Source organism: Guyanagaster necrorhizus (assembly GCF_019112545.1).
Source record: "Guyanagaster necrorhizus MCA 3950 unplaced genomic scaffold BT62scaffold_39, whole genome shotgun sequence".
Lineage (NCBI taxonomy): Eukaryota > Fungi > Basidiomycota > Agaricomycetes > Agaricales > Physalacriaceae > Guyanagaster > Guyanagaster necrorhizus.
The window spans coordinates 195,815-222,368 of NW_025064918.1; the positions used below are offsets into that span (position 1 = coordinate 195,815).

General features: G+C 48.1%; 6 protein-coding genes across 6 annotated transcripts; 4 read left to right on the forward strand and 2 right to left on the reverse strand.

Moving 5' to 3' along the window:
* The first annotated feature begins 237 nt into the window (after window positions 1–237).
* Window positions 238–1,969, forward strand: BT62DRAFT_937241 (WD40 repeat-like protein). The gene is made up of 7 exons (XM_043187281.1): window positions 238–351; window positions 408–468; window positions 523–768; window positions 826–1,185; window positions 1,239–1,576; window positions 1,631–1,666; window positions 1,722–1,969. Exons 1-7 carry the CDS (start codon window positions 248–250, stop codon window positions 1,879–1,881), a joined length of 1,305 nt encoding a protein of 434 aa, XP_043034823.1. The 5' UTR covers window positions 238–247; the 3' UTR covers window positions 1,882–1,969.
* Window positions 1,970–4,252: 2,283 nt separating this feature from the next.
* Window positions 4,253–6,007, reverse strand: BT62DRAFT_923415 (NADP-specific glutamate dehydrogenase; the record flags this gene model as incomplete). Its single annotated transcript, XM_043184506.1, has 7 exons — window positions 4,253–4,390; window positions 4,452–4,789; window positions 4,856–5,132; window positions 5,183–5,349; window positions 5,439–5,685; window positions 5,757–5,921; window positions 5,975–6,007. The coding sequence occupies 7 exons, from the start codon at window positions 6,005–6,007 to the stop codon at window positions 4,253–4,255; spliced, it is 1,365 nt and encodes a 454-aa protein (XP_043034824.1).
* Window positions 6,008–6,031: 24 nt separating this feature from the next.
* BT62DRAFT_1011749 (uncharacterized protein) lies at window positions 6,032–7,498 on the forward strand (the record flags this gene model as incomplete). The annotated part of the gene is made up of 6 exons (XM_043177822.1): window positions 6,032–6,530; window positions 6,572–6,711; window positions 6,780–6,839; window positions 6,897–7,181; window positions 7,245–7,327; window positions 7,381–7,498. The coding sequence occupies 6 exons, from the start codon at window positions 6,032–6,034 to the stop codon at window positions 7,496–7,498; spliced, it is 1,185 nt and encodes a 394-aa protein (XP_043034825.1).
* Window positions 7,499–7,692: 194 nt separating this feature from the next.
* On the forward strand, window positions 7,693–9,186 carry BT62DRAFT_489893 (uncharacterized protein). The gene is made up of 3 exons (XM_043181148.1): window positions 7,693–8,554; window positions 8,613–8,937; window positions 8,994–9,186. The coding sequence occupies exons 1-3, from the start codon at window positions 7,822–7,824 to the stop codon at window positions 8,998–9,000; spliced, it is 1,065 nt and encodes a 354-aa protein (XP_043034826.1). The 5' UTR covers window positions 7,693–7,821; the 3' UTR covers window positions 9,001–9,186.
* A 473-nt stretch (window positions 9,187–9,659) lies between these two features.
* BT62DRAFT_988992 (uncharacterized protein) lies at window positions 9,660–11,387 on the reverse strand. Its single transcript, XM_043190132.1, has 8 exons — window positions 11,354–11,387; window positions 11,206–11,299; window positions 11,056–11,151; window positions 10,977–11,001; window positions 10,743–10,916; window positions 10,616–10,695; window positions 10,037–10,545; window positions 9,660–9,967 (listed from the first exon to the last, which is right to left on the reverse strand). The coding sequence occupies exons 1-8, from the start codon at window positions 11,362–11,364 to the stop codon at window positions 9,841–9,843; spliced, it is 1,116 nt and encodes a 371-aa protein (XP_043034827.1). The 5' UTR covers window positions 11,365–11,387; the 3' UTR covers window positions 9,660–9,840.
* A 166-nt stretch (window positions 11,388–11,553) lies between these two features.
* On the forward strand, window positions 11,554–18,348 carry BT62DRAFT_937246 (uncharacterized protein). Its single transcript, XM_043187282.1, has 20 exons — window positions 11,554–12,022; window positions 12,085–12,598; window positions 12,656–12,823; window positions 12,874–12,990; window positions 13,038–13,243; window positions 13,296–13,638; window positions 13,692–13,984; window positions 14,044–14,356; window positions 14,411–14,801; window positions 14,856–15,535; window positions 15,596–15,975; window positions 16,036–16,204; window positions 16,260–16,360; window positions 16,421–16,633; window positions 16,683–16,739; window positions 16,796–16,955; window positions 17,012–17,454; window positions 17,510–17,598; window positions 17,685–17,769; window positions 17,842–18,348. Exons 1-20 carry the CDS (start codon window positions 11,624–11,626, stop codon window positions 17,896–17,898), a joined length of 5,178 nt encoding a protein of 1,725 aa, XP_043034828.1. The 5' UTR covers window positions 11,554–11,623; the 3' UTR covers window positions 17,899–18,348.
* Window positions 18,349–26,554: the final 8,206 nt, after the last annotated feature.

Genomic DNA, 26,554 nt, shown 5'->3' on the forward strand with positions numbered 1-26,554 from the left:
CAACCACCCATGTTTTCTGTAGCTTTATTATGTAATAATGTATCATTATTTTCTTCCGAGACAAATTAACTGCCAAGGCCAAGACCCTTTGAGTTTTAAGCTTTACTTAACGCCAAAGTATTAAGTACCTTCTGATATCATGAAATAAAATAAATAATGACACGTGCCAAATTTCGAAATTTCGCGTCGGTTGTTCTAGTACCACCATCACTGTCAGTGGCCTCCATCGTCGACCTATCCCTGTCCCATGATACAGACAGGGTTGATTCCAAGCGCGCATGCCGACCTCGTTACCGACGCTGCATACGATTTCTACGGCCTCCGCCTAGCCACTTGTAGTTTGGACCAAAGGTCGGCGGCAATGTCACCTTTCTTTCCATCCTCTTTCTCATTTTACACGACCCCAGAATCAAAATATGGCAGCTCGACGAACAGAACGGGACATGGTCTGTCGAGGATGACTGGAAAGTACGTTTATTTCTCCCAAACGCTGCCATTTCTCAAAATTCACGCGCGTTTCAGGCGCACGATGCCGCGGTATCGAAAGTCAGCTGGGCGCATCCTGAATTTGGATCCATCATCGCTTCTTCGTCTTTCGACCGCACCGTCAAAGTATGGGAACAAGTCGTTGTCGGTGAGCTGAACGGCGCCGCAACTTCTCAGGCAGGATCGTCTTCGTCTCGATGGGTGGAGAAAGGGATCCTTCATGAAGCTCGAGGGACCGTACGGGCTGTCGAGTTTGCACCTCATTACTTTGGGCTGAAATTGGTGAGTCTTACCATTGGTAGGTAACTCGTCATTCTCGAGGATGACACGATGCTTCAGGCGGCGATAGCCTCTGATAATTTTCTGAGAATTTACGAATGCTACGAGTCTCCTTCGGGGACACCATGGCAGCTCGCAGAAGAGATCGATGTCAACGCTGTGCCGACGTCGTCCTCTCCCTCCTTCCTTTCACGAGCGCATACAGCTGCCGTCGCAACACCGACGCAAACGAGTTCTAGCGCAGAAGGTGCCCCGGCGCCTCTCATCGCCCAAGCTCTTCTCCAGCAACAGTCGACAAGCCAGACGAAGCCTGGAATGGGCAACAGGGAAGCAGACGGTGGCTGGTGTGTCTCCTGGTGCAAAGACAGGTATTGGGGAGAGGTCCTGGCGACTAGCTGTGGCGTCAGTGGGGTCGTCAAGGTGCGCGCCTTGTAAGCTTTTCGCGCCAATCAATAGTTTTGACACCATCGTAGATCATCCAACTCTCCCCTTCTCGAAGACCAGCGACCATCCTTGTCTTGGATCCCTCACCTGCTGCACAGAACGGCACGCCTTCCGCCGAGCCGTCTGCGACACTCGCACAGACAGAGGCAGAGCGTTCTACTGCATTTGCTATCACTTCCGTCGCTTGGGCTCCTTCATGCGGTAGGTCGTACCACCTCATCGCAACCGGAGGACGAGACGGAAGAGTGAAGATCTGGAAAGTCAAACCTTCCGTCGAAGAACCCGAGACTGGTGATGAGGACGCCGTGGAGTCCGATGAAGGGAACCGGTGGTCTGCCACGATTGTGGCGGACTTTGATCAGCACAAGTAAGTCGGTCGTCATCGTCTCCTCCGTGTCCCGTTATGCTGACCTATGTCCAGGTCGTCCGTGGGCCGTGTAGAATGGAACATAACAGGGTAAGATCTATCTCATATATTTTGGAATCGGCCGTTAATACATTGCTTTTCACAGGACTGTTCTTTCTTCGGCTGGTAATGATGGTCGTATTCGATTGTGGAAGGCTACCTCGGGAGGCAGCATATGGCGACCCGCGGGAAGCATCGGAGTTGAACAGGCGGAAGCGGAGGATAAAAGCCAGGGCGAGGACAAAGATGTAGAGATGCATTCTTGATGGGTGGAAGCTCAGATTGGTTTCTTCTCGCGTATTTGATGTCCTCGCTGAATATTCAAGTACCCGCAGTTTAATTTGAATACGGAAGCCAGTCTGTATGAAGAGTTGTCCCTGAGAGAAGAAGAATGAATACAACATATCATCGGTTTCGCTTACCGAGACTAAGGAACATAGGTTTGGAAGCCACGGAGAGCGCGCATTGGTGTATTGGGGGCGTACAGCTTCCGCCATCAAGCCACAAAATGATTCTATGTGGTTCTTTAATCAAGATTTCGAACCCTTGTACCGTTGTACGTGTTGGTCGGTGAATGGTCACGGTTTCTCAACTGATGCAAGGTTAATGGGTGCGCTACGTGTAGAGTCTGCTCTCCCTCTGAGCGTGTATTGTGAATTCTTTCCAAGGCTCTATTGGGAAATCTGTGGCGGCGCTGAGTCCTAGATGCCGGCGAGGTCAACAAAATTAGCTTGCAGGTTCACATCACGGTGCACCGCGGAACCGTGAAGGTTTACACTGATTACTGCCCTTGGATGTAAAGAAAGAAAGAAAGAAAGAAAAAAAAAAGCGGGACACAGCAACTTGACACGTAGTTTTCAAAGCTTATGCCGAGGACAATTTGGACTGTCGGAGTCGGTCTGCGAGATCAACGAGATGCCCATTGCCACTGTCAAGGGCGGAGGGGGGAAGGATATGTATTGTGGTTGACGGGTAGGGAGGCTACTGTATAGTATCCTGGCAGGGACAACATACACTGCACCCGCTACTTGTATGCAGACTCGGTGCTCAGCGTCCCGATGATGTCTTTTCCACCGATCCTTGATGCTAACTGTTGTAGGGAGGAAGGGAAGGAAATGTACGTGACCAATTCTAAAAACCAAAAGAGAGGTACTCACTAGAACCAGATTTCTCATTAGTGGAAGAGGGAACCCGGACAGGTCGTCGCGTCCGAACTCTATAAACTAATTTGGAGGGTCAAGCGCCGGGAATTGGTAATCTATTATCTTACCGGGAGTGTATAGCATTTAGCAGGGATATCAACGAGCTCCGCAAAGGGATATGATCCTACTCGGCTGTCCAAGAGTCTTCCGACGGTATCTTTACTTGGTGTCTCTAGCCCTGGAAAACCGACCTTTTGAAGAAATAAGCGCCACTACCTAGTTACGTACATCCTATCACTTGCAACGACCCTCTTTAGTCGTCTTCGTGTGATAGCCCTTGTGAGGTGGGAGCCGAGAACGGAATAAGAGTGTCATAGCGCTGAGGCTTTGCGACGAGGGGACGTTCTGGGTGTGGGATGGATTTTCTGCACGACTTTGGAAGACAAAAAAAAAATGATAAGCAAACAGCAATATGCATATCCGGCGGGGTACCTACCACTTACACAGAACGGAAGGGAGATGGATGGGCACATTGTGCGGTCGGCAAAACGGTCGTACGGCTCGCCCTGTCTAGCTCCGGGACCTTGAATACGAGCGAAAAAAAGAAAGAAAGAAAAACCATTGAGAGCTCTCCTTGGATGGGGGGAGGGGGGGGGTCTCGAAAAGGGCCTCCAAAAAGAAAAAAAAAAAAAGACAATATTTTTCGTTTCTGGACATCTTACCACGAGCAGGTCAGAGGTCACTCGTCATTAGGGAACTTCCCCGCGCATTGGCATCAAGATGGGGGGGGGAACCGATCAGGATCAGGATCGCCAGGCGACGAAGGGCTGTGTCCGGGCGCAGTCCCTGACCAGCCATTCAGGCGGGTCGGGTCTATCAATCCATCAGGAATCAAGAATCAGGAATCAGGAATCAGGACCCACCTCGCATCGCATCGTCCTCGAGGATGAATTTGTGAATTTTCCGCTGTCTCTGCTTCTGAGGAGGAAGACAGGATTTAGAATCCCCCCCCCCCCTTTCCCCGGCCCTCGGTGTGCTGAGTGTTGAGTGTTGAGGATGCAGGAAAAAGCACTTGGGCAATGAATGAATCGATTTTTGGCTCCGTGCCGTGGAAAACGCGACAACGCGTGGTTATTATTAGTTGTACTTGCAAGCCAGATTCCATGGACCAGTCGATGTGTTACATAACATATCTAGGACCCCCTTTTATTCAAATCGTTGGTACGTGAAGGATCGGATCGAGCTTAGTCATACATTCGATTCGAGCGCGTAAAGGGGTTATGAGATAGCTCAATTAGCTATATATTCCAACTTGCAATAACCTACAGTCTACAAGTAAACCGAGTGCACTCTCTTCACCCAAATGAGTCCAAAACAAAACATGAACCAAGAAGAACCAATCCGATTACTTAGATACTATATACAAGAAGGCTTTTTTCACTCGATAAATAATTTCTGTTATGTATGTTACAAAGGTATCCATCCTCCCAGGCTCTTACCACCAATCTCCCTGCTCCTTCATCGCATTCGCGACCTTGATGAACCCAGCAACGTTAGCACCGTAGAGCAAACTAGGAAGCACGCCCTCCGCCAACTCCTCGCCGGACCACTTGGTTCCAGCACCCAAGCACGTCTAAAATGCACGTCAGCCAAACCCAACAAAAGGAAGAACTAAGAAAGAAAAAAAAACCCACCTCAAAGCAGCTGCCCATAATCCCCTTGAGCTTCTCATCGACCTCAGCAGGCATCCACGTGAGCCTCTGGCTGTTCTGCGCCATCTCCAGGCCCGAGACAGCGACCCCCCCGCAGTTGGACGCCTTCCCCGGTGCATACCAGACCCCACCGGCGCCCTGCCTGCGAGACGCCTCAAAGACCTCGATGGCTTCCGCCGTGCAGCCCATGTTAGATCCTTCCGCTACGACCCTCACGCCCGCCCTGACGAGCGCCTCGGCTTCTTCACCCGACACTTCATTCTGCGTCGCGCCCGGGAGCGCGATGTGGACTTGCGAGAGAAGAGCCCATGGCCGTTGTCCTGTTTTTTTTTTTTTTTCCTGCTCAGTCTTCTGTTATTACGAACAGACAAGAACCGCGCGCGTACCGGGATAATACTTGTATTTCTCCTCAGGTGCTGCAAAGTCCGCGTACGACTCCAGATACCCTCCCCTCAACTTGAGCGACCCGATCTTCTCTACGACCTCTTTCGAGAATCCTTCTTCGGCGATGAGAGCGCCCCTCGAGTCGGAGAGCGAAACGACCGTCGCGCCGAGCTCGATGACCTTGAGGGCGGTGTACTGCGCGACGTTGCCTGCGCCGGAGATGGCAACAAGCGTGTTGGGTGAGGTGAGCGGGTATTCGGGACACGCGAGAGGGATCATCTGCGGGCGCGTCAGGAGGAGGATAGTGGTGCGCGAGGGGATTACATTACATGCTCAACGTAATAGATAAGGCCATACCCGGTGGCTTCGGGCCGGATGAACGACCCGCCCCAGTGTGCGCCCTTGCCGGTGAGGACACCGACGAACTCGTTGCGCAGTTTCTTGTACGCGCCGAAGAGGAAACCGATTTCGCGAGCACCAGTGCCGATGTCGCCGGCTAGAGGGGTAAAAGGGTAGGTGAGGGGGAAAAGATAAGGATGTGAGTCACTCTATTCAATAAGTTAAGACTAGACAGTGGTGGCTTACCAGGAACGTCCGTATCCTGCCCGATATGTCTAAATAGCTCGCTCATAAATGCCACGCAGAACCTCCTTATCTCTGCGTCGCTCTTTCCCTTGGGGTCGAAATCCGAGCCACCCTTGCCTCCTCCCATGCTGAGCCCGGTCAGAGCATTCTTGAATGTCTGCTCAAAGCCGAGGAACTTGAGGATGGAGAGGTTCACAGAGGGGTGAAGGCGCAGGCCGCCTTTGTAGGGACCCAAAGCAGAGTTGTACTTGGGGGGGGGGGGGGGGGTTAAAGACGTGAATCGAGGTAGTAAGATGTGAAGCGACTTGTTAGAAGTACCTGCACACGGAATCCACGGTTCACTTGCGCATTCCCCTGGTCGTCTTCCCATACAACGCGGAATTGGAGGACCCGTTCGGGGATTTGGACGATCTCGAAAGCTTTCTGGTAGGATGGGTTGGCTGCGAGGAAGGGGCCAATACTGAGCGCGAGCTCTCCCAGAGCCTATATCACAGTCAATTAATGCCCAAAGAAAAAGGAGAGAAAAAAATAGGAACCTGTTCGAATTCGGGTTCAGAGGGCAAGACCATGTTGGATGAGTAGTGAGGAGCGCCATGCTAATGCTGACTGGAATATATAGACACGTCGAGCGGATTTATCGACCGAGATCGTTTGCCAGGGCGACCCATATGCCGACGCGACAGCATGGTGCGGAAGAAAAAATAGACACGCAGAACGAAGATAAGATGAACGTCACGTGGTGGGATCTTATCGCATGTCCTTTCCAAGCACTTCCGAGCCTCGTTACCCAGTCCAGTCAGCTCGAGATGCAGTTGAATTTTACTGGCGCCTTTGGCCACGGCTCGTGTGCTCACTGTTCTCGCCCGCTGTCCCTCAACTCTCGCCTACTGGTTGTCCTTGTCTGGGTCATCATTGACAGCGGGATCGATGCGGCGTGCATGGACACTTGCATGCGGTGTGGATCCTCATCGCCACGGCTGTGTGTTGAAACTGAATGTTCGCGTTTGCCCCACCGACTAGGGTCTGTTGGAGCTCCCTTGCTTCCATTCCGACTTTCGGCGAGAGTAGCTGATCCTTCGGGGGTTTCCCCGTGTATATATATAAGGCATCCACCCGTTCATGTTGTTGGACAGCACCTAATGGCATATATGACTTTGAAGTGAACTCTGTCCTTGTACTGTTCGAGCTGTCAAGTCAATGCCGTCCGTCAGCTTCCAATAGGCTCGGTTTCATTCCGGCTGACGAGCACAGTGATCTGATAGCGGACAAGATGGTATCAGTCACCCAGGGAGGATAGCATAAGCTACATTCTGCAGGTAGAGATAATCTTGGCGTACAAAGGTGATGAACGGGATAGTGGTGGTATTGGTATTCGTACTGGCGGAAGATGTCGGTGTCGGTGTTGGTAGTAAAAGATAAAATAAAGCGCGGGACCAAGCGGCATCGGTCACGTTATAGGCCGGGATTTCGGACCGGGCTATATTACCCGGTGCAAAGCGCTCCGCCAAAAATTTTAGCAGACAAGTCTACAATGACACCCTCACCATCGATGACGACGCGCAGATCCATACGCACGGGCCACTCCCGACGGGTATACAAGGCGCGCATGTCCAAAGAACCTTGATCACTCCCTGGTTGCCCCCCTGTTCTGCTACTCTTACAACTCGCGTGCTATGCCGCCTTAGTGACGAACAGGTTCACCTTGCACCGAGATTCTCTACAGTTTTGTGCCATTCTTCGCCAGTGCATTAACTATGCTTTCACAATTCAGCTTCTAAAGTCCCATCCGATGTTCGGCGGAAGTAGGCCTCCCGCTTTTGCCGGTATTCTGAATTAAATCCGTTCACCCTGTCTCCTTTCATAACCCCTCCGAGGATAACGGAGTACGGGTACTGCTGGCAGAATTCTCCTTTCCCGCTGGACGCGTGATCCACTCCCAAAGCTCGAGTTCGAGGCTCACTGTGGCGGCGCATTGTCAGACAAACGCATCCATGGTCAACGGCGTAGCACCGTTTGATTGGCGACACGCTCGAACGCTTAAGCCCTCGGAAGGCGCCTAACACCCACATTCAGCCTTAGGTTCGATTCGGCATCTGTTCCTCACATGTTCACGTCTTCATCGCACGGGCACTAGAGGAGAACCGCCGTGGGCCCTCTGAACACCCCTCCTCCGAGGCAAAGGTAAGTAAATCTGATCTGATCTTCATATCCTTTCCTTAGGCCCATCAACAATTAGCTCCGTAGGTAGTTCCAATGAACGCAAAACGTCATATCATCGGTGACCTGAGTCTGATGCCCCTTCCTTCCTTTACCTTCGCCCGATAGATCTTCTCTGCGAGCTTCATAAATACCGCGTCCAAGCCTGCCATGGTCTCCCACAACCATGATGCCCTCGACGTCTGCCTTCACTTTCCCCCCAGAAATCATCGACATGATCACCGACCACCTGCACGCGTCTCCCCGTACACTGCTCTCCCTCAGCCTCCATCCGTCTTTCCTACCTTCAGCACGATATCACCTTTTCTCCTCCCTCGCGGTCCCCCTCCATACACGCGGCCTTTTTGGTCTCCTCTCTCTTCTTGATTCGCCCCACGGCACCATTAAACCATATATACAACGTCTCCTCTTCACCGACCTCACAAAGATGGTAGCAACCCATGGTTTGGGTGATGTCATTCGTGCTATTCGCAATCTCCCCAGACTTCCAAAGGTAAAAGCTGTCAAGCTCGCTAACACAGATTTTGAAAAAGTCCCTGGAGAGGTGCTAGGTCTGCTCATGTACCACCTTCGGCACTTTGCCTTGACCTTCCTGGCCGTTGAGAGGCTACACTTTTCGCGCTTCAGCGAGGTGGCGGGACTCTTTAATGTGTTCAGTGGGTCAGCAGGCGTGGAAGCCAGACAAGTGAGCTGGACATATGGTGCAGGAGGGTATGCGCCACAACCACCGCCGAACGTGGAGTGGGAGATTGCCGATATTTCCGGCGGGGATATGCTGCAGTGGCTCGCAGACTCTGGTGCTACCGTGCGCCGTCTGGAGGGGGAGGCAGGAGTCATCAGGGATCTGATCAGAAGTGTGGGGCCTTCGATTAGGCAACTCCAAGTCAGCCTTTCCGACCGTGAGCACTTGCGATTTCGATCACTGTGATGACCAACCTTTTCTCACGTTGCCGTTAGATTCACTCATTGACGTCTCCCCCTGCACGTTTCTTCGCTCTCTTCATCTCCATTTACCACCTACGCCATCAGATGGTCATTTGATCACGGACATACTCACCACGGTACAGTCTAGACATCTGCAAGAACTAGTAGTTATCGGGATTTCCCTTCCCATCGTCATGGACTGGGACGAGCTCGACCAGGTCCTTGCATATCATCGATCATTGCGGAGAATATGCTTTGTGCTTTCGCGGGGCATGGCACAGCTGGAGATGGGGAAACATATTACGGACGTTCTTCCGACATGTCGGAATATTATCCAAATAGTACCAAGTAAAATGAGGTGCGTATGCGTATCCTTCCTCGGAGACTAGCACCGAACTCATCAATCATGAACAGGACCTAGTAAGCCCAACTGTCCGCATCGCATGGATTGCGTTTCCGTGTACATTAGCGAGTTTGAAATCGCCGCTGTTATATACGCGTTACGTGCTAGGAGGGCCTTGACTCTGGTGGACCTGTCCTTTCGGACCCAGTGGGGTTGCGGTTCTCCATTATACTCTGACTACAGTTCTCGAGCGCGTGGGTGGAATGAATACCTTCGAGTCACGTCGATGCATTAAATACATATACCGGCGAATTCGAGACAGTGCCGGCGTCTAGTAGTAGTGCATATATCAATCTTTTTTTTAAGGTTTTAAACAGTGTTCGGACCGATATCGTCGGGGCGAAGGAGGTTCCTACTAGTTAGTTAGTTAGTTTGTGTGCCTTTGATCCTCAGGCTGTGGGGGTATTCTTACCATTCGGGTTGGCAGTCGGTGCCGCACTGGTTAGAGTGTAACTGTAACTACTGCACAGGCCCTGATCGCCTGCGTAACCTAACCATCTATATATGTCCCCCGGCATTCCAGAATCTGGTATTCGGAATAATTGGTGCAAGCCCCGAAGATGACCGATGAGAAAGGTACACCGCGGCAACAAGTTGGGTGAAGTGGCCATGTGTTGGTCGATGGCGCAATTCGCAGAGCAGACGATCTAGGGCTCGACCTAAGCGGATCATTATCTCCCACCCCCAGATTGTAATGGGGAATATGTAATATTACTGGTCATCTAGTCTTTTTTTCTGGACCAAGAACAAACGACCCCAAGTCGTCACAAAGATCTACGTACACAGACATGCGGCGGAGGAAAGCAGACGCAGCCATCAGAAATCAATCATCTAAAATTAATTCTTTTCTTTTTCTGTCTAGATCTTCAACTCTGCGGGTAATTCTTCGCCAAAAACGCCGGCTAAGAGGTTGTTCAGAGCGAGTGTAGCCATATCGATTCGGGTCTCTATACTGGCGCTTCCGATGTGAGGCAGAATGACACAACTGAAAGGAATAATGAATAATCAGCCTGGGGCTGGGGGGTTCTACAAAACTGGTTAGTAAGAAACATACCGAGGCTCCTTGACGAGAGGATGGTCAAGCGTGATGTTCGGTTCGCCCTCTACGACGTCTAACCCTGCTCCCCAAATCCAGCCCTCGCTCAGCGCCTTTGCCAGCGCGTCCGAGTCGACGAGGGTCCCCCGGCTGGCGTTGACGAGGACGCTGTGCTTCTTCATCTTGCGCAGGAATGCCTCGTCGACGAGGTGTTTGGTGCTCTCTCCGCCTGGGGCGAGGACGAACACGATGTCGCTCGAGCGCGCGAGCTCGTCTGCGGTGACGCGCCGGAGGGTTTTGAGGGTCGGGTGGTGCGAGAGGATGGCGGTGTCCCGGTCGGTGGCGGGTGGGGAGTGGGGGTTGGCGGTGTATAGGCAGGAGGTGATTCCGAAGGGTATGAGGCGCTTGAGGGTGGCTTGGGAGATGCGGCCGAAACCGAGGAAACCGACGGTGCGGTCTGGGGAGGAGGGGAGGGTGCTGATTTGGGGACCGCAGAATGCGAATGGGGCCCAGCGGAATTTTGGCCACTGAGGTTGGGTGTGTTTTGGTGTTTTGAGTTTATTTACTTTTGGGATGGGATTAGGGAGGGAGGCTTACCTCCCCGGATTGGACTAGGTTTATGGTTGATCCGGCGTTCCTGCTGGCCATGAGGGCGAGCATCACAGTGATGTCCGCAACTGTGGAGGGTAAGTGTAGATTGGAGGTTGTTAAAGAGGGGACGGACCAGCGTCGGTCAGCACGTCTGGTGTGTATCCTAGTTTGACACCTCGGTTCGTGAGCTCGGTGAGATCGATGTGCTCTGTGGAACGAGTGCTCCGTTGTGATAATTTTATAGGAGGTCTAAATTGCGCACCGTAGCCGACAGACATGGTTGATACGACGCGAAGGCTTGGGCCAGCTGTAGATCCAAGTAGTATAAGGCCAAGATTCAACTATTTGCCATGTCGGTTTAGCTTACCAGCTTCGAAGAGGGCTTTATCGGCCTGGTAGAAAGGGGAGTCAAGGATGTAAATTGTAAAACGATAAGCGACACATACCTTCTCTGGGAACATCAGCAGAACACCCGCAGCACCCCTGACCTGTTCTAACAACCATTTCCTATCGCAAGATGAGTCTTCCGGCCATACGACTACCTGGGGGACGTTTCTACGAGGATGAACATAAAGACAGACAAGGAGTAATCTCACCTCAACGTCGCTCCTTCCTTCCAACAGCGGCATAACATCTGGCCCAAGGTTCCTGCAGATCACAACGCGTGGTTTGGTGGTGGTGCTAAGGTGGCTTATTATGCCTGTCAGTCTATCTTTCACAGACGCAATAGAGCCAACCGGCGACCTTGACTGCATTTGTAGTACGATTGACAAGAGGGGGAAGAGTTTTAGAGATTTCTTGTACAAATTGCCCCCACATCGACATATAAAGGAACTTTTGGAACCATCGGACCGGTGGGAAGAAGCGGGCCGCGTATCACGTGACACGCCGGGGACGGACCGACAGTGTGTCAGTGATCAGCCCTTTTTTACCGACCTTCCTTTCACGAACGACCACTATTCTTCACGCGCGTTCCTACCTTATTCCCCCCTTTCTAATTTCGCGAATTTATCAATGGCAAAAGGCAGCGGCAGTGGTAAGTCATCAGCCACGTCCGGGACGCGCAAAAAGCATGCGAAGAAAGCCGCGGGTAGCGTTGAGCCGCCTGAAACAGGTCCGGGGAAGGAAAAGCGGGCGAAGAACAAGGAGAAGGGCAAGGGGAAGAAGGAGCCGCGGCAGAGAGTGTATATTCCGCCAGTGAAGCCTGCTCCGGTTCAGCCAGATCCTTTGGAGACGACGGGTATAGCGCATCAGCTTCCGCCGGAGTTGTTGGTCGTTCTGCGGAGTCTGGGGAAGAAGGCTGTGGTCACCAAGGGCCACGCGCTGGAGGACCTGCAGTCGGAATGGGTGGAGAAGGCACTGGCGGGTGATGAGGAGCTGATGCCGACGCTGCATGTCATGTTTCCAGTATGGGTGCGTTGTCGTCCCTTCATCGCTAGCTGCGATTCTGCGATTCTGATGAGGCAGATGTGAAGATGCACCACGTATCGGCGCTGTTCCTCCATCCTTCACGGCGGATCCGACAACTAACGGCAGATCTACACAAATCGTTTGTTTTGCTGATGGGGGAGGCTATCCTTGCCCATTTCCATACCTGTTCGACGCGCGAGGCGGAATGGATCCTGGGAAGTTGGTGTGTGGCTGCCCACGATATCGACCGTGGTGTGGCGGCATCGGCACTATCGTCGTGGCAGAGTTTCAACGCGCTCTTGGGCGACGACCTGTTGTTGAACGACAAGGAGAGCGGGTTGTTTTCGTGTCTTGTGACATTCGTGCACCGAGCTGCGATGGATCCGCTTGCTGTCTATCTGGATCTGAACCCGCCGCCGCCGCCCGCTCCACCACCACCACCGCCGACTAAAGGCGCGTCGAGAAAGGTGGAGCCAGAATCAACACCGCGATTCAAGTCTGAGGATTTAAAAGAAGATGAACAGGATAGGAAAGCTCGGATACGAGTTGGCGCGTACGGTGCGATCAGATGGATAATCGGTAAGTCGCCAGCCTTTTTTTTTTTTTCCTAGTTTCGTTCAAACAATTTGGACACAGACAATGTCAAGACGGAATTCCATGGGCAGCTTTCAAGCCTTGTCTTTTGGTCAGGGTTGCACTGCAGAGAGTCGGCCCCGTTTGTGCCGGCAGACGAGGAATGTTTTGGGTATGGTCAACCTGCCGTTCGGAAAGCAGCTTGGGCACTTGTGCAAGCTCTTTTGCGACGTTCGTGGTCCTTTTCTGTATGTGACCCATCGTTTCTCATCCAAGGCTAGATCCCATTCAAACACAGCTATCTACTTTAAGCGCGGCTATTCTTCACTCTGCTTGGGTCGAGTCCGATACAACTGTTCATACTGTCATGTGGCAGCCTTTACTTCGCTTTCTGAAAGGTGAGTATTTCGGTCTGCTTGCAGCGGATAATAAACTTCATTAACAGATCATCCAAATGCATGGGAGTTGGCCGACAGTCCCAGGCTCGAAGAGGACGGTTCCAGTGACGAAGAAGATGAGGAGCAACACCCTCCCTTGAAAGGTCGCCCCTCATACGACGAGTTTTTGCAGTTTCTCCAGCTCGGATGTTCCGGGTCCCCCATACAGGGTTACCCAACGGTGGTTATCATCATATCGACAATACCTTCTTCAGTGGGTCTTGTTTGCTGCTGCCGGGTTCACATCTGGTCTGATCCTTCGTTAGATATTCGCTTCGACGTCATCTTCATCGCCCTTGGCGGATTTTTTCACGTCGTTTTGGGCTGCCATTGATGGACGCGCGCTTAGGGGCTTGAATCGCACCAAGGCGAGTGGAGCATTTTTGGAGTCGCTCTATGAGTGCATGGTGTTCCTTCTGAGAAGGGTTCATCGCGATGCGGGACATGCTTCGCTGTTATTGGGTACCGAGACCAAGATGGACGAACTAGTAGGGGACCAGGTCGTGAGAACATTCAAGGCTCTGGAAGACCGGACGTTGAAAGTAGAGGAGGAGAAATTGTGTGATACAGTGTCGGAGACTCTGGTTTCATTGGAAGCTATTGATAACGGTCTGTGGGTTCGAGGCTCGAGGTAGAGTGACGCTGATGTTTCTTGACAACAGACTTGTTCCGATCTACTTGGAGTGTCTTTAGTCAAATCATGAAAAATTCGGGATCACCATTCGTCCCCTGTCTCCTCAAGACTCTTCTCGATCGATTACCAGATGACTCGGAGCTCTATACGTCGTCGCATGTGTTGTTGCAGGAGATCCTTCGTTCAGCAATCGGAGACTGGGAGCATAGTTTCAATGAGCCATCGGAGGATCATCAACTTGGAAATGGCGTACACACACTTGTTGGCATGCTCAACATCTTTGGACAACGTCTGTTTAGTGACGATCTGGAATTCGCCTCGGTGAGGAATCGTGGTTCGTTCGCTCCCCATTCATGATCTGACAAACGGAACTGATACAGAAACTCGATGGTCTCGTCAGCAAACACGCATATCTTACCTTGACTCGTTCTGAGCCCCTCTTTTTTGCCTATCTTTCGCACAGGAAGGATGAAGCTCTACGTTACACCGTTTGGCATAACACCTTGGACGACATTGGACAACATTGGGATACTCTCCCGTCGTCGCTAAAGCGGCTGCTGGATGCCAGAGTGGACATCAATATGGCAGGGACGCAGCTTGATACCCAGGTCCATCAATTGTTCGTGGAATCGGTACACAAGCCCTCAGGCTCACCGGAGGTGTCTCTCATGCAGCAAGTACTACAAAAGCCAGGTTAGTATTTTCTTCTCGTCGCAGGAATATATATTATTTATGCTTACACAATAGGTCTCATCCTGTCCAAGAATGGGTTCGATTCCCTGATACAGACCCTGGGGTCGGTCTTTATGGCCGATATCAATGTATTGCTTCGCTCTGAGAACGAATCTCACGGTTCGGTTGATACGTTACTGGTATTGATATCAACGGCGCTATTCTCTCTACCTCGATTTACCAATTCACCGTCTTTGCTCGCTATTGATGCTCTGCCGTACGTCTTCCTTCTCGGATACGTGCTTCCCCGATCCGTCTCGTCTCTCGATGGCACTGCTGCTGCACAAGCTCTGTGGGACCGTTTCATACAAGAGCGGGACTTGAATCATTTTGACGAGACTGCCATTTTTTCGGGGATACAAGACCTGCTGAAGACAATCGTGGTCGACACGCAAATGCGGCCTAGGTCAGTCAGAGCCTCTTGCTTCTGAATATCTCCATTATTCTGACCATCATTTAGTCCGGAGCACGTTTTGCAGGCACTATCGGAAGCAACACTCAAAGAAGTGATAGCTCCTTTGTCATGTCTTCTATCTGAACCTGAACTCGATGAGATGCTCGATGAGATGTCATCAGATCCTATACATCCATCCTTAGCCGTTCTCGACCCTTTAATTCCCCCAGGGCAATACGGAGAGACTGGCTTTCCAGAATGCGATTCTCGTGGATTCTCGCCGTACGCCCGGCTTGTCAGTATGCTTCTGTTCGTGTTCATGGAGGACCGACAGAGTGCTCGACGTAATACATGGGCGCTCCGGCATCTGATAGCGCTTTCGTTATACGCAGAAGATTATAGTGCCTGCCCTGTATGGTCGAGTCCGGCGTTTGGGACAGAAGCTTTGATGGACTTGGAAGGGCTGATCGTCAAGCTGCAACAGATCTGTACATATCTGCTGACTTCGGCGTCGGATGATGGTTGGAGACTGAAAGTTTTGGACGTTTTGACGAATGGACGACCGCTTGATGAGGCCGGTCCGCCTTTGGCTGTGTTTTTGAGGGATCAGATCGTGAGGGCGCGGGAAGGCGATGAGATGAGGGAGGCTCGTATCCTTGGTCGTGTGCTGTCTCATGTTCTGCATGATGCCGATAAAGCGGAAGCAGATCGATGGATCGCTTTTGCTAGGAGTATCGATCGAACGGGTGAGTTTATCTCCGATTATTGTCTGTGTTTGAAGTGACGTTCGCCCCCTTTGCTTATAGCACCAGAAACCTCTATGGCTATTGTCCGCGCTGTGGTTGAAGTAGCACCAGAGCCTCCACGTCTTGACAGGTATCGGAATGAGCTCGCAGCATCCCTGATGGGTGTCCCGCCAGCGAAAGCAAATGCCGACGGGCTTATTACCCTCCGTAAGTTGGCTGCTAGCGCACCTCATGCAGACTCGGAAGTCGTATATCTCCCTCAACAAAGGGCACTGAACGTGGTCAAGACGTGTGAGAAGTGGATTGCGTCTGACGAGGATCTAGACGAGGAGGTCCAGAGTGCGATGACATGGACGTTCTGTCACCTTGCTCCGATTCTTCAGAACCTGGAGGGATCACACTGGCAGTTCATTTTTGATGTGGTGGAGAACAATCTTGACGTTAGCCGCGGTTTTTCTTCCTTTCTTAAGCTACACGCTTGCTAAGAAGATCCTTTGTAGAACTCTTCTTTCGATGACGATGACACTTTTGTTTCGCTAGCGCAAACGCTGAGGCTGATTCTTGTCATCAAGGACCTCGCATTGACGAACAAGGTGCTTCGTGAGGATTGGCGGTCACGGCGACTACCGATTCTAAAAATGGTTCGAGACTTGGCATCGTCACGACTGGGTATGCGATCATCCAAAAGTTTTCCCATCGAGATGTATCTCATTGCCATTCTTAGACGGACGTGCTTCTGTTCCAAGGTCTCGCTGTTTAGAGCTCGTTCTTGCTGTAGTACAAGATTTGCCGGCGGATCTCATAGATCACAATACTCTGCCTAAGGTTATCTTCGTTTTCATGTCCGAGGATTTTTTTTTCTTTCGATGCTGATGGCTGAAGTAGATGTGCCACCTTGTCATGGATACTGGGACTGAGGTGCAAAAGAAGGCATACATGCTTTTACAGCAGGCGGCCTACAAGCGTACGGAGCACATGGTGGTTGAAGCCGCTGTCGATGGCGAGAATACCTTCAAGGCCGAACTGCCGCGTGAACTTGTCAGTATCCTCCAGCAGTCTCTCAACTTTGATGATGCAAACTCGGCTGAGCGCCCGAATGTACGGTGTATTTTAACATAATGATGCCATCGGTTGACGCGTATTTCAGAACGTATTTGGTTACTTGCTTGGCTGGATGATTGTCTTTGATCTTTTCTTTGGCTCGGTATGTTCGATCTTCTGCTCTTGCGAGTATCATTTTTCTAATGGTGGTGCGCCCAGTCCTTGAAAGTCAAAGCGAGCTATATCGACCAGTTGCGAAGTTTAGACATCATTGCCGGATCGTTCATGCCTATGGTGCTAAGCACGCTCAACCTGGATCAAGGCGCCGCTAAGGTTTATAAGCTAGATCTGTGGGCTGTGGACGAATACCACATCGAACGTACGCATGTTACCTACGGTCATCGTTGACCCTTTCCTTAACAGAAATTTTACTAGTTTATGAACCCGACGAAGCCTTTACTTTACAGGTTCTCGCTGCATATCTGTACTATCGAGCCCTTTTGAATGTTCCCTCGCTGATACACAGCTGGATACTCGATTGCAAGGATCGCCAGCTTTCCTCTACCATCGTCTCTTATACATCGGCGCATTTCTCTCCGGCTATCATTCGCACGGAGTTGGTGCATGTCAAGAGTTCCGAGGCCGCGACAGAGCTGGAAGACGATACGTTCAAGATCAAGGTCGCACCTAATGTAAATGAGGTCGTTGCATCGTACCTTGTGGATGAGCACCAGCTTGAGATGAAGCTGAGGATCCCGACGGATTGGCCTCTACATAAGATCGAGGTCAAGGACATGAAACGAATAGGCGTGGACGAAAAGCGTTGGAGGGCTTGGATGCTTGGTGTCCAGCAGACGATTTGGGCAAGTGATATGCTTGTTTGCGCTCTCTCTCTCTCTCGTTCCGTTGAGCTGATGATGCACATCTCTATAGAATGGCCGGATTGTCGATGGTTTAGGCTTGTTCAAGAAGAATGTTACGTTGCACTTTGAGGGACAAGTAGAGTGTGCTATCTGCTATTCGTACGTTCGACTCTTTCCTTCCTTCCTTCCTTCCTTCCTTCCTTCGTTTCCTTTTGGTGGTGGGCTGACATCTTGATCCCTGACAGTATAATAAGCGTCATGGATGGCACACTCCCCCAGAGACCCTGTAGAACGTGTAAAAACCGCTTCCATGGTGGATGTCTATATAAGGTTTGTCGGGTAGTTCGGTTATATGTAACTGGGGCTCACGCTTAACTGTTTCTTCTTCTTCTTCTCCTCCAGTGGTTCAATACGAGCCATTCGTCGAGCTGTCCTTTATGTCGATCGGATATGTTTTGATTAGGAAGCTTGTTTGTTTGTTTGGCAATCTGCCCTATATTGTTATTATTGTTGTCTCGCGCGGCGCGGTTTTCTTTTTCGCTTGTTTCTGTCATTTCTGGATTCTGGGATAGAATGCGTTGCGTTGGACGATTTGTGGCCGCGAGCTTTCTGATGGTGTGGAAATGCCCCCCCTGCCGAGGTGATTTTGTGCGGCCCGATTGTGGCTGTGTGTAGTCGCTCGCTGGGTCAAGATAAGACGCCTTGGCGGTTTATTTTGTGGGAAGGAAGGAAGTGAGGGGATCAAATCAATCGTGGAGGGAGTATGCTCATTCCTGGTTATTGTTTGATATATCTGGCTTAAAAGAGTTGGATTACATCAACCATGTTCGCTGTGGGTTCACTAGATTTCCTCTGCTTCGCTATTACCAATAATCGCAGCTTGTCCCGTATATCAATGACGGAAACGCGTGTATGAATTCTGTCTGAGTCTGACTTGGGATGAAACGAAACTTTGGATACTCAAAATTGACGAGACGCTGTGCTCGTCGTCCGGATTCTGATTCATTGGGCCATCTTTCCGTACGGCGTCCCATCATGTTCATCCTCTCAGAAATGGCTACCTGCGGGACGTGGCTCGTCCTCCGCCCACCCAGCCACCAGCCACCAGCCACCAGCCACCAGTGAAAGCTGCACCGTTTAGTGCTGTTCTTGTTCAGCCCACGATGGAGTCCAGCCTGGGTGATATCTAGGACAAAGTATGGTACCCAGAACGATTGCTCAGCCTGGGGTTTTCCTTGTCTTCGGGGATTAGCTTTTGATATCATTGTGTTCCATTGCTAGTCTGACTGCTCTGGTTCTTTGATGTACCCTTGTCAATATTATGCATAGCGCCCCCATCTAACGTTGTTGGGATAGCAATCCTGAGCGAGTATAAGAATGTACTCGAAGACACTATGCACTATGTCAATCAGCGGCAGCTGACTTGGACCGTGATCGGGACTTAGATAGTATTTCATAGAAAGCTCTCGAAGTAGTACAAAATGTATTTAAGTACAATGTCTCTCTCTCTCTCAGCTAATCTAATCCTCTATACTGTACTCTCCTCTGTACTTTCAACAAACATGAAATGATGAGAATAAGATCCTAGTCTCCTTGGTGCAGGTGCTTTTGAGGGTTAGGTGTTGAAGATGGATGGCATTGAAAAAGATGCTGCAAGTAAGACTCTGCATAAGATGCATACAGAAAGGCAGACTCATATGTTCTTGTGGCTACTGAGTCAGTGACAGGACTGAGAGACAGTTAGGCTCAATGCAGAACTTACTGGGGACAATATCTGTCTAATCCAAGCATGTCTTGTTGTTGCAGTTGAAGACTAATTTACTGTTTTATCTTCTTCCAGATAACATGCACATCTAGTTCTGCACCTTCCATGTACTGAATATCAGGCAAGTACAGGAACAGGGTGTTGGCATGAGACAGCACAAGCAGATCCATGTCCAGAGGGACAGCAAGCCTTGTTGACTACCCACCATGGAGGACAAAGCACTACCAAAAGGAGCAGATTGACATGTGCATGCAATAGATATGAGGAAAAGTGAGATTTCCAAGCACTCATTCATCTGCCTCAAGCCTCCAAGTCACCATGCCATATTAAGTTGTTCCTCTTATCAGGCCAAGTCATATTACTATCATTTTGGGAGCCTAAGAGTTGATGATAAACAAATCTACCAGAAAACCGGTTTCTCAACATACACTTAGGGGATGCATGCAAAAATTTGCCCACCACCAAAGCAACAATTAGAAAAACTTTTGCAGACTGATGCTTGTTCACAGAGAGCTGGATGTTTTATAAGAGTGCCCCCCCCCTCTCTCTCAAACCATCACTAGAATTGATATCTTTAACAGTCAGCTACAGTATGATTGCCACTAAAATTTGCTCTGAGCTTGAGATGAAGCCTCAACAACAGAAATACAAGTGATACACAGTGAAGTCTTTCATTGCTGATGACTGAGACACCCATCTCTTGGCAGTTAGGAACACTGAGTTTTGTGTATAGTCACATAAAGGATTGATTGATCAAAAATGGATTGAGAAGTGATGCTTACAACCAATGGCACATCCTTTACATTGACAAGCACTACAGATTCAAAGTGCTCAGCAAAACAGGATGACAATGACAAAGCTAAGACTAACATGACCAACCTCCCTGAATCAGTCAAGTACAACCAAAAGTTTTCACTCACTATGTTGAAGAGGTGCTGTGTGCATGCAAGGTGAAAATGGATACATCAGAGTGCTATCCACTGATCACACCCACACCAACACACACACAATACTCTTAGTTCATGGAGAGATTATAATGTGATAAAAGTAGTAACAGCAAATCTAATTGTTTTCTCCAATGAATCCACAGTGTGTGAATAGCAATAGTATGCATATAACAGTCCTAGATCTCTCTAAGTCTCAAAGCTTTTCACTCAAAACAAGAGGTGGCAACAGATGTTGCTGGGCTTCAAGGCAAAGGTACTGTAGCTCAATACAATACATTGAAACAATCCCACAACTCTCAAAAAGGTTCCAAGCATAGCTCAGATCAAATCAAAATCCCTAACATACACAATACATGACTCAAAGCTTAGCACTCTAAGCAGAAACCAATCACAGACACATTCACAAGTGCTAAAGAGTTCAGATCTCTGTACACAAGCTTCCAAACTGATTGTAGACCCACAGAATTCAAACCTATGTGATCCAGAGACACAAAACACAATAAATGCTGTCTGACAGACCCAAAGGGTTTGAACCTCTGCCACCTGTAGTGCTGTGCATCACAAATACCTCAAAAACTCAAGATAGTGCCCTTCAGACACTGCTCTCTTATTCTCAGGCTAGAGTGCAATTCAAAACCTCTTATCAAATTGAACTCAAGTCTCATGCAAGCTTCTGTACCTTGCTCAGTTCTCAAGTCTCTCTTAACTATTTCAATAACAAGTTTATTCTCTCACTCAAAGTTGCAAACACAAACCCAGAGCTAGGGTGCAAGGCTTTCTGTGCCCAATACACCACAACTGTGAGGGTCAAAAACTTGTATTCTACTCATACAATATGGTATTTAAATACTCTACTGTGGTACTTACTAATCCAACCCTACTATAGTATCTTTAGTGCATGGGACTGTGTTTTAGATCTCACAGGAATTATTCACATGCATATTGCAGCTGCTGTGCTTATTCTGTTCTGGGTCAAGACTATGCCCACTGTTCCCTCACTAGCTGACATCAGCTAGCTGGCCTAGTCAGGCCTGCTTGCTTTCTTATTTTTCTGGTGAAGCATTCTGACACCAGAGAACTGTTTCAGGCCTCCAGGGTTATTTCTCATGTTTGGAGTCAGCCCCAATGACTATATTCTCTTTCCCAGTGTCCAGACATTCCATCTGACTCATGATATATGCCACTTCTGATCTGGCACACATCAATTAATCCATCTGATGGTTATGTGTCATACCTTGGTATGATGCAGAGTCTCTTGCAGTGTTATGCATGCTATTCACCCTTTGGTAGTGTTTCTCTGTTTATTACTTTGTTGTCATCATTCTATTTTTCTGTTTAACACTCAGTTATTCAGATATCTTTCTTTGGGTCTCAGTTCTCTGTTCTAAAGCATGTCTCATAAGTATGTCAATGGATGTGCATTCTTGATCAATGTAATCAGAATTGCCAATCATATTTTGATCATATTCTTTTTATTTTCAGCATGTCTTCTTGTAATGATATTGGCACATTTAGGGCCAAGTGCTAGAATCTCATGTGCAGTCTTACCCCTCTGGTATTAGTCTATCACTAGGCCATGCACTCTGCTCATTGTTACTTCAGTTTAGCATCATAATAGCTATGTTTCTTTGTGCTCTAGCCCTATTCTCTGTTATATGCATAGTAGACTGATAGATAGTCCATATAGTCTCAAATTTCACCATTTTACATGCCTGAACATGGAGAGGGCATCTCAACATGCAGGCACTGCATTATGCCAATGATCTGGCTGCAAAGGCTAATGTGCAAAAAGAATCTAAGTCATTTGAAGAGATAATAGCTGAATGGGCATATGACTTCTGTGACCTGTTTGCCAAGAAGAACTTCAATGAACTTCTGAGTCTGAAACCCTGAGACCATGCCATCAAATTAATCCCTAATGCCAACAGTAATCTAGACTGCAAGGTGTACCCCTTCAATTATGCAGAGCAGCAGAAGCTTGATAAGTTCTTAGATGAGAACTTATCCAGTGGATGGATTTGACCCTCAAAATCACCAATGGTATTCTCCTTCTTCTTTGTAAAGAAGAAGGATGGCAAATTACAGTGTTAAGCCCAAACTCCACATGACTGATAACATGTGATAAACTAACAGAACCTTGCACTTCAGGTTATACTGTTAGAGTTCACTGATGTGCTATCAGTGTTGTGTGATCAAAGTGTTTGCAAGTGGCTCAAGATAGGATGGTAGAGAATAAACTTTAGCTCAAAGCTGGGGTATTACAGCAAGAGCTACACTACTTAAATACTGTTCTGTTATCAGGCTATTAATAAATGTTCACAAAAGATATTGTCTGTCATAGAGCTGTTACCCCTGCTGTTGCCAGGCTCTCCACAAAAGCTGTTGTCCTGTTACTGCTGCACTGTCATTTGGAGACAAAAGGAGCATTGTCTCTCCCTTCACAGCACACAGCATTGTGATAGCACAATGACTGACTGGATTGCTGAGCTAAGCATTCCCACAGTCCTAAGTGCTGGCCTAAGTGCTCTGACTAAGCAAAGATAGAGGTCATTTCTGAGAAAAAGAAAAAGAAAAATAGGAAAAATTGTAACATACAGCCAGTCCAAGATTATTGTAAACTTAATGAAATGATGATTAAGAACTGCTATCTCCTTCTGCTCATCTCCAAGCTGATGGATAAGTTGCATGGGGCATGATACTACATGAAGTTGGATGTGTGCTGGGGATACAATAATATTCAGATCAAGGAGGGCAATGAGTGGAAGACTACTTTCCACATGAATAGGAGGCTATTTGAGCCTATAGTAATGTTCTTTGGGATTATCAACTCCTCAGCAACCTTCCAGTGGATGATGAACAACATCTTCAAAGATCTCATCACCAACTTGTCTGACAGATCCTCACTCTCATGAGGAAGCACAAACTATTTCTTAAAGCAGAGAAGTGCAAATTCAAGATATTGGAAACAGAATATCTAGGAGTCATTATCAATGAAGGAAGTATCTGGATGGATCTAATCAAGATTGCAGAGGTGACAGAATGGCTGGCTCTGACCAAGAAGAAGGAGCTCCAATCATTTCTGGGATTCACTAACTTCTATTGACAATTCATCAAGGATTACAGCTGAATAGTTTGTCCTATGACACAGTTGATGAGCAATGCACTCTGGGCATAGAGACTCACACAGGAAGATGCATTTCAGGAGCTGAAGAAGCAGTTGGCTGAGGATGTGGTACTGGCCATACTGATGAGGGAAGGAAGATTCCAAGTGGAGGCTGACTCCAGTGATAGAGCCATCAGAGCTGTACTCTCACAGGAGCAAGAGGGCAAATGGTGACTAGTTGCATTTCTTTCCAAAGCCCTCATAACCATGGAGAGGAACTATGAGATATATGATAAGGAGCTACTCACTATAATGCTTGCTCTGACCAAATGGTGGCATTACCTAATGGAGGCAGTTCAGAAGTTCAAAATATGAACTGATTATCAGAATCTTCAATATTTCTGACTCCTCCAGAAGTTGAACTGATGACAAGCATGCTGAGTGACTGAGCTGGCAGAATATGACTTCTCCCTCCAACATAAGACAGAGACCACCAACAAAAAGGCAGACCTTCTTAGTTGACATATAGACCATGATCAGAGAAAAAACAACAATAGAGAAATGATCATTCTTAAAGTGGAACACTTTAGAGCAATGATCATGCTGACAGAGAAAGAGATGCATGAGTGCATCAAGAGTGCAACATGATGGACAGAACTTTGGGATCAGAAGATAGCCCTCTTGATCAACCATGATCAAGAGATAACAAAAAAAGGAGATCTCATCCTTTATGATGGGAGAATCTATTTACTGCAGGATTATGCTCTTCAAGGAGAAATCATTGCTTGCTCTCATGACCATATCATCATGGAATATCCAGAAATTGCAAAAATGATGGAGCTAGTATTACAGGAGTACTGGTGGCTGAAATTGAAGGCTGACATAGAAAGGTATATGAAGGCATATGAGACATGCCAGCAGATCAAGTCCAGCATGCAGGCAGAGGCAGCTCCTTTACACCCCAATAAAGTCCCAGTGACACCATAAATCCATATCTCTGTGGATATAGTAACTGGACTCTCAAAGTATCATAGCTATGACACCACCATCATCATAGTTGATCACTTCTCTAAAGCAATCATTCCAGTCATGTGCTTGACAGAACTATCATTGGAAGAGTGGGTGAAGATTTTGCAAGATGAAGTCTATGCCAAATATGGTATGCCATAAGTGATCATCTCAGACTGTGGACCACAGTTTATCTCCAAATTCATGACAGACTTATATCACCTACTTCAGATCTAGAGTAATGCCTCTCTTTTCTATCATTCTCAGACTAATGGCCAAACAGAATGGGTTAATCAGAAAGTAGAGAAGTACCTTTGGATGTTTATCAACCATCAACAAGATGATTGGGCCAATTGGCTGCTGCTTGCAGCCTTTCAGCATAATAACTGAATCCATTCAGCCACTGGCAAGATCCTATTCTTTGTCAACTATAAGCAACACCCTCATATTGCTGCCTCATTCTGCTGATCAAATATGACCCCTGCCTTCACAACATTCATGGACCAGATAGCAAAGATCCATAAAAAAACAAAGATGGCACTCAAGAAGGCTGCCAATGCTATAAAATGTCAATATGACAAGTCCCATCATTCTGCCATCTAGTATAACATTGGAGATCATGTCTGGCTTGACACCTCTAATCTTCACCTTCTACAACCCAAGAAGAAACTTGTTGATAAATATACCAGCCCCTTTACTATCACAAAGAAGGTCAGTGCATCTGCCTACTGACTCATATTGCCTCTCATATGGAAGGTACACTCTGTTTTTAATAAGACCCTCCTATCCTTATACATGATATCTGCCTTTCCTAATCAAAAAGCCCTGCCTTCTCTGGAACCTGATCTCATTGAGAACAAGAAGCACTATAAAATTGAGCAAGTTCTCAACCACTGCCTTCAAAAAACCTGTGGCCACTGTGGCACCAGCTCCAGTTTTCATATTGAATATCTCATCAAATAAAAAAGGTATGGTGACATGCCCTCTCCATGTTCAGGCATGTAAAATGGTGAAATTTGAGACTATATGGACTATCTATCAGTCTACTATGCATATAACAGAGAATAGGGCTAGAGCACAAAGAAACATAGCTATTATGATGCTAAACTGAAGTAACAATGAGCAGAGTGCATGGCCTAGTGATAGACTAATACCAGAGGGGTAAGACTGCACATGAGATTCTAGCACTTGGCCCTAAATGTGCCAATATCATTACAAGAAGACATGCTGAAAATAAAAAGAATATGATCAAAATATGATTGGCAATTCTGATTACATTGATCAAGAATGCACATCCATTGACATACTTATGAGACATGCTTTAGAACAGAGAACTGAGACCCAAAGAAAGATATCTGAATAACTGAGTGTTAAACAGAAAAATAGAATGATGACAACAAAGTAATAAACAGAGAAACACTACCAAAGGGTGAATAGCATGCATAACACTGCAAGAGACTCTGCATCATACCAAGGTATGACACATAACCATCAGATGGATTAATTGATGTGTGCCAGATCAGAAGTGGCATATATCATGAGTCAGATGGAATGTCTGGACACTGGGAAAGAGAATATAGTCATTGGGGCTGACTCCAAACATGAGAAATAACCCTGGAGGCCTGAAACAGTTCTCTGGTGTCAGAATGCTTCACCAGAAAAATAAGAAAGCAAGCAGGCCTGACTAGGCCAGCTAGCTGATGTCAGCTAGTGAGGGAACAGTGGGCATAGTCTTGACCCAGAACAGAATAAGCACAGCAGCTGCAATATGCATGTGAATAATTCCTGTGAGATCTAAAACACAGTCCCATGCACTAAAGATACTATAGTAGGGTTGGATTAGTAAGTACCACAGTAGAGTATTTAAATACCATATTGTATGAGTAGAATACAAGTTTTTGACCCTCACAGTTGTGGTGTATTGGGCACAGAAAGCCTTGCACCCTAGCTCTGGGTTTGTGTTTGCAACTTTGAGTGAGAGAATAAACTTGTTATTGAAATAGTTAAGAGAGACTTGAGAACTGAGCAAGGTACAGAAGCTTGCATGAGACTTGAGTTCAATTTGATAAGAGGTTTTGAATTGCACTCTAGCCTGAGAATAAGAGAGCAGTGTCTGAAGGGCACTATCTTGAGTTTTTGAGGTATTTGTGATGCACAGCACTACAGGTGGCAGAGGTTCAAACCCTTTGGGTCTGTCAGACAGCATTTATTGTGTTTTGTGTCTCTGGATCACATAGGTTTGAATTCTGTGGGTCTACAATCAGTTTGGAAGCTTGTGTACAGAGATCTGAA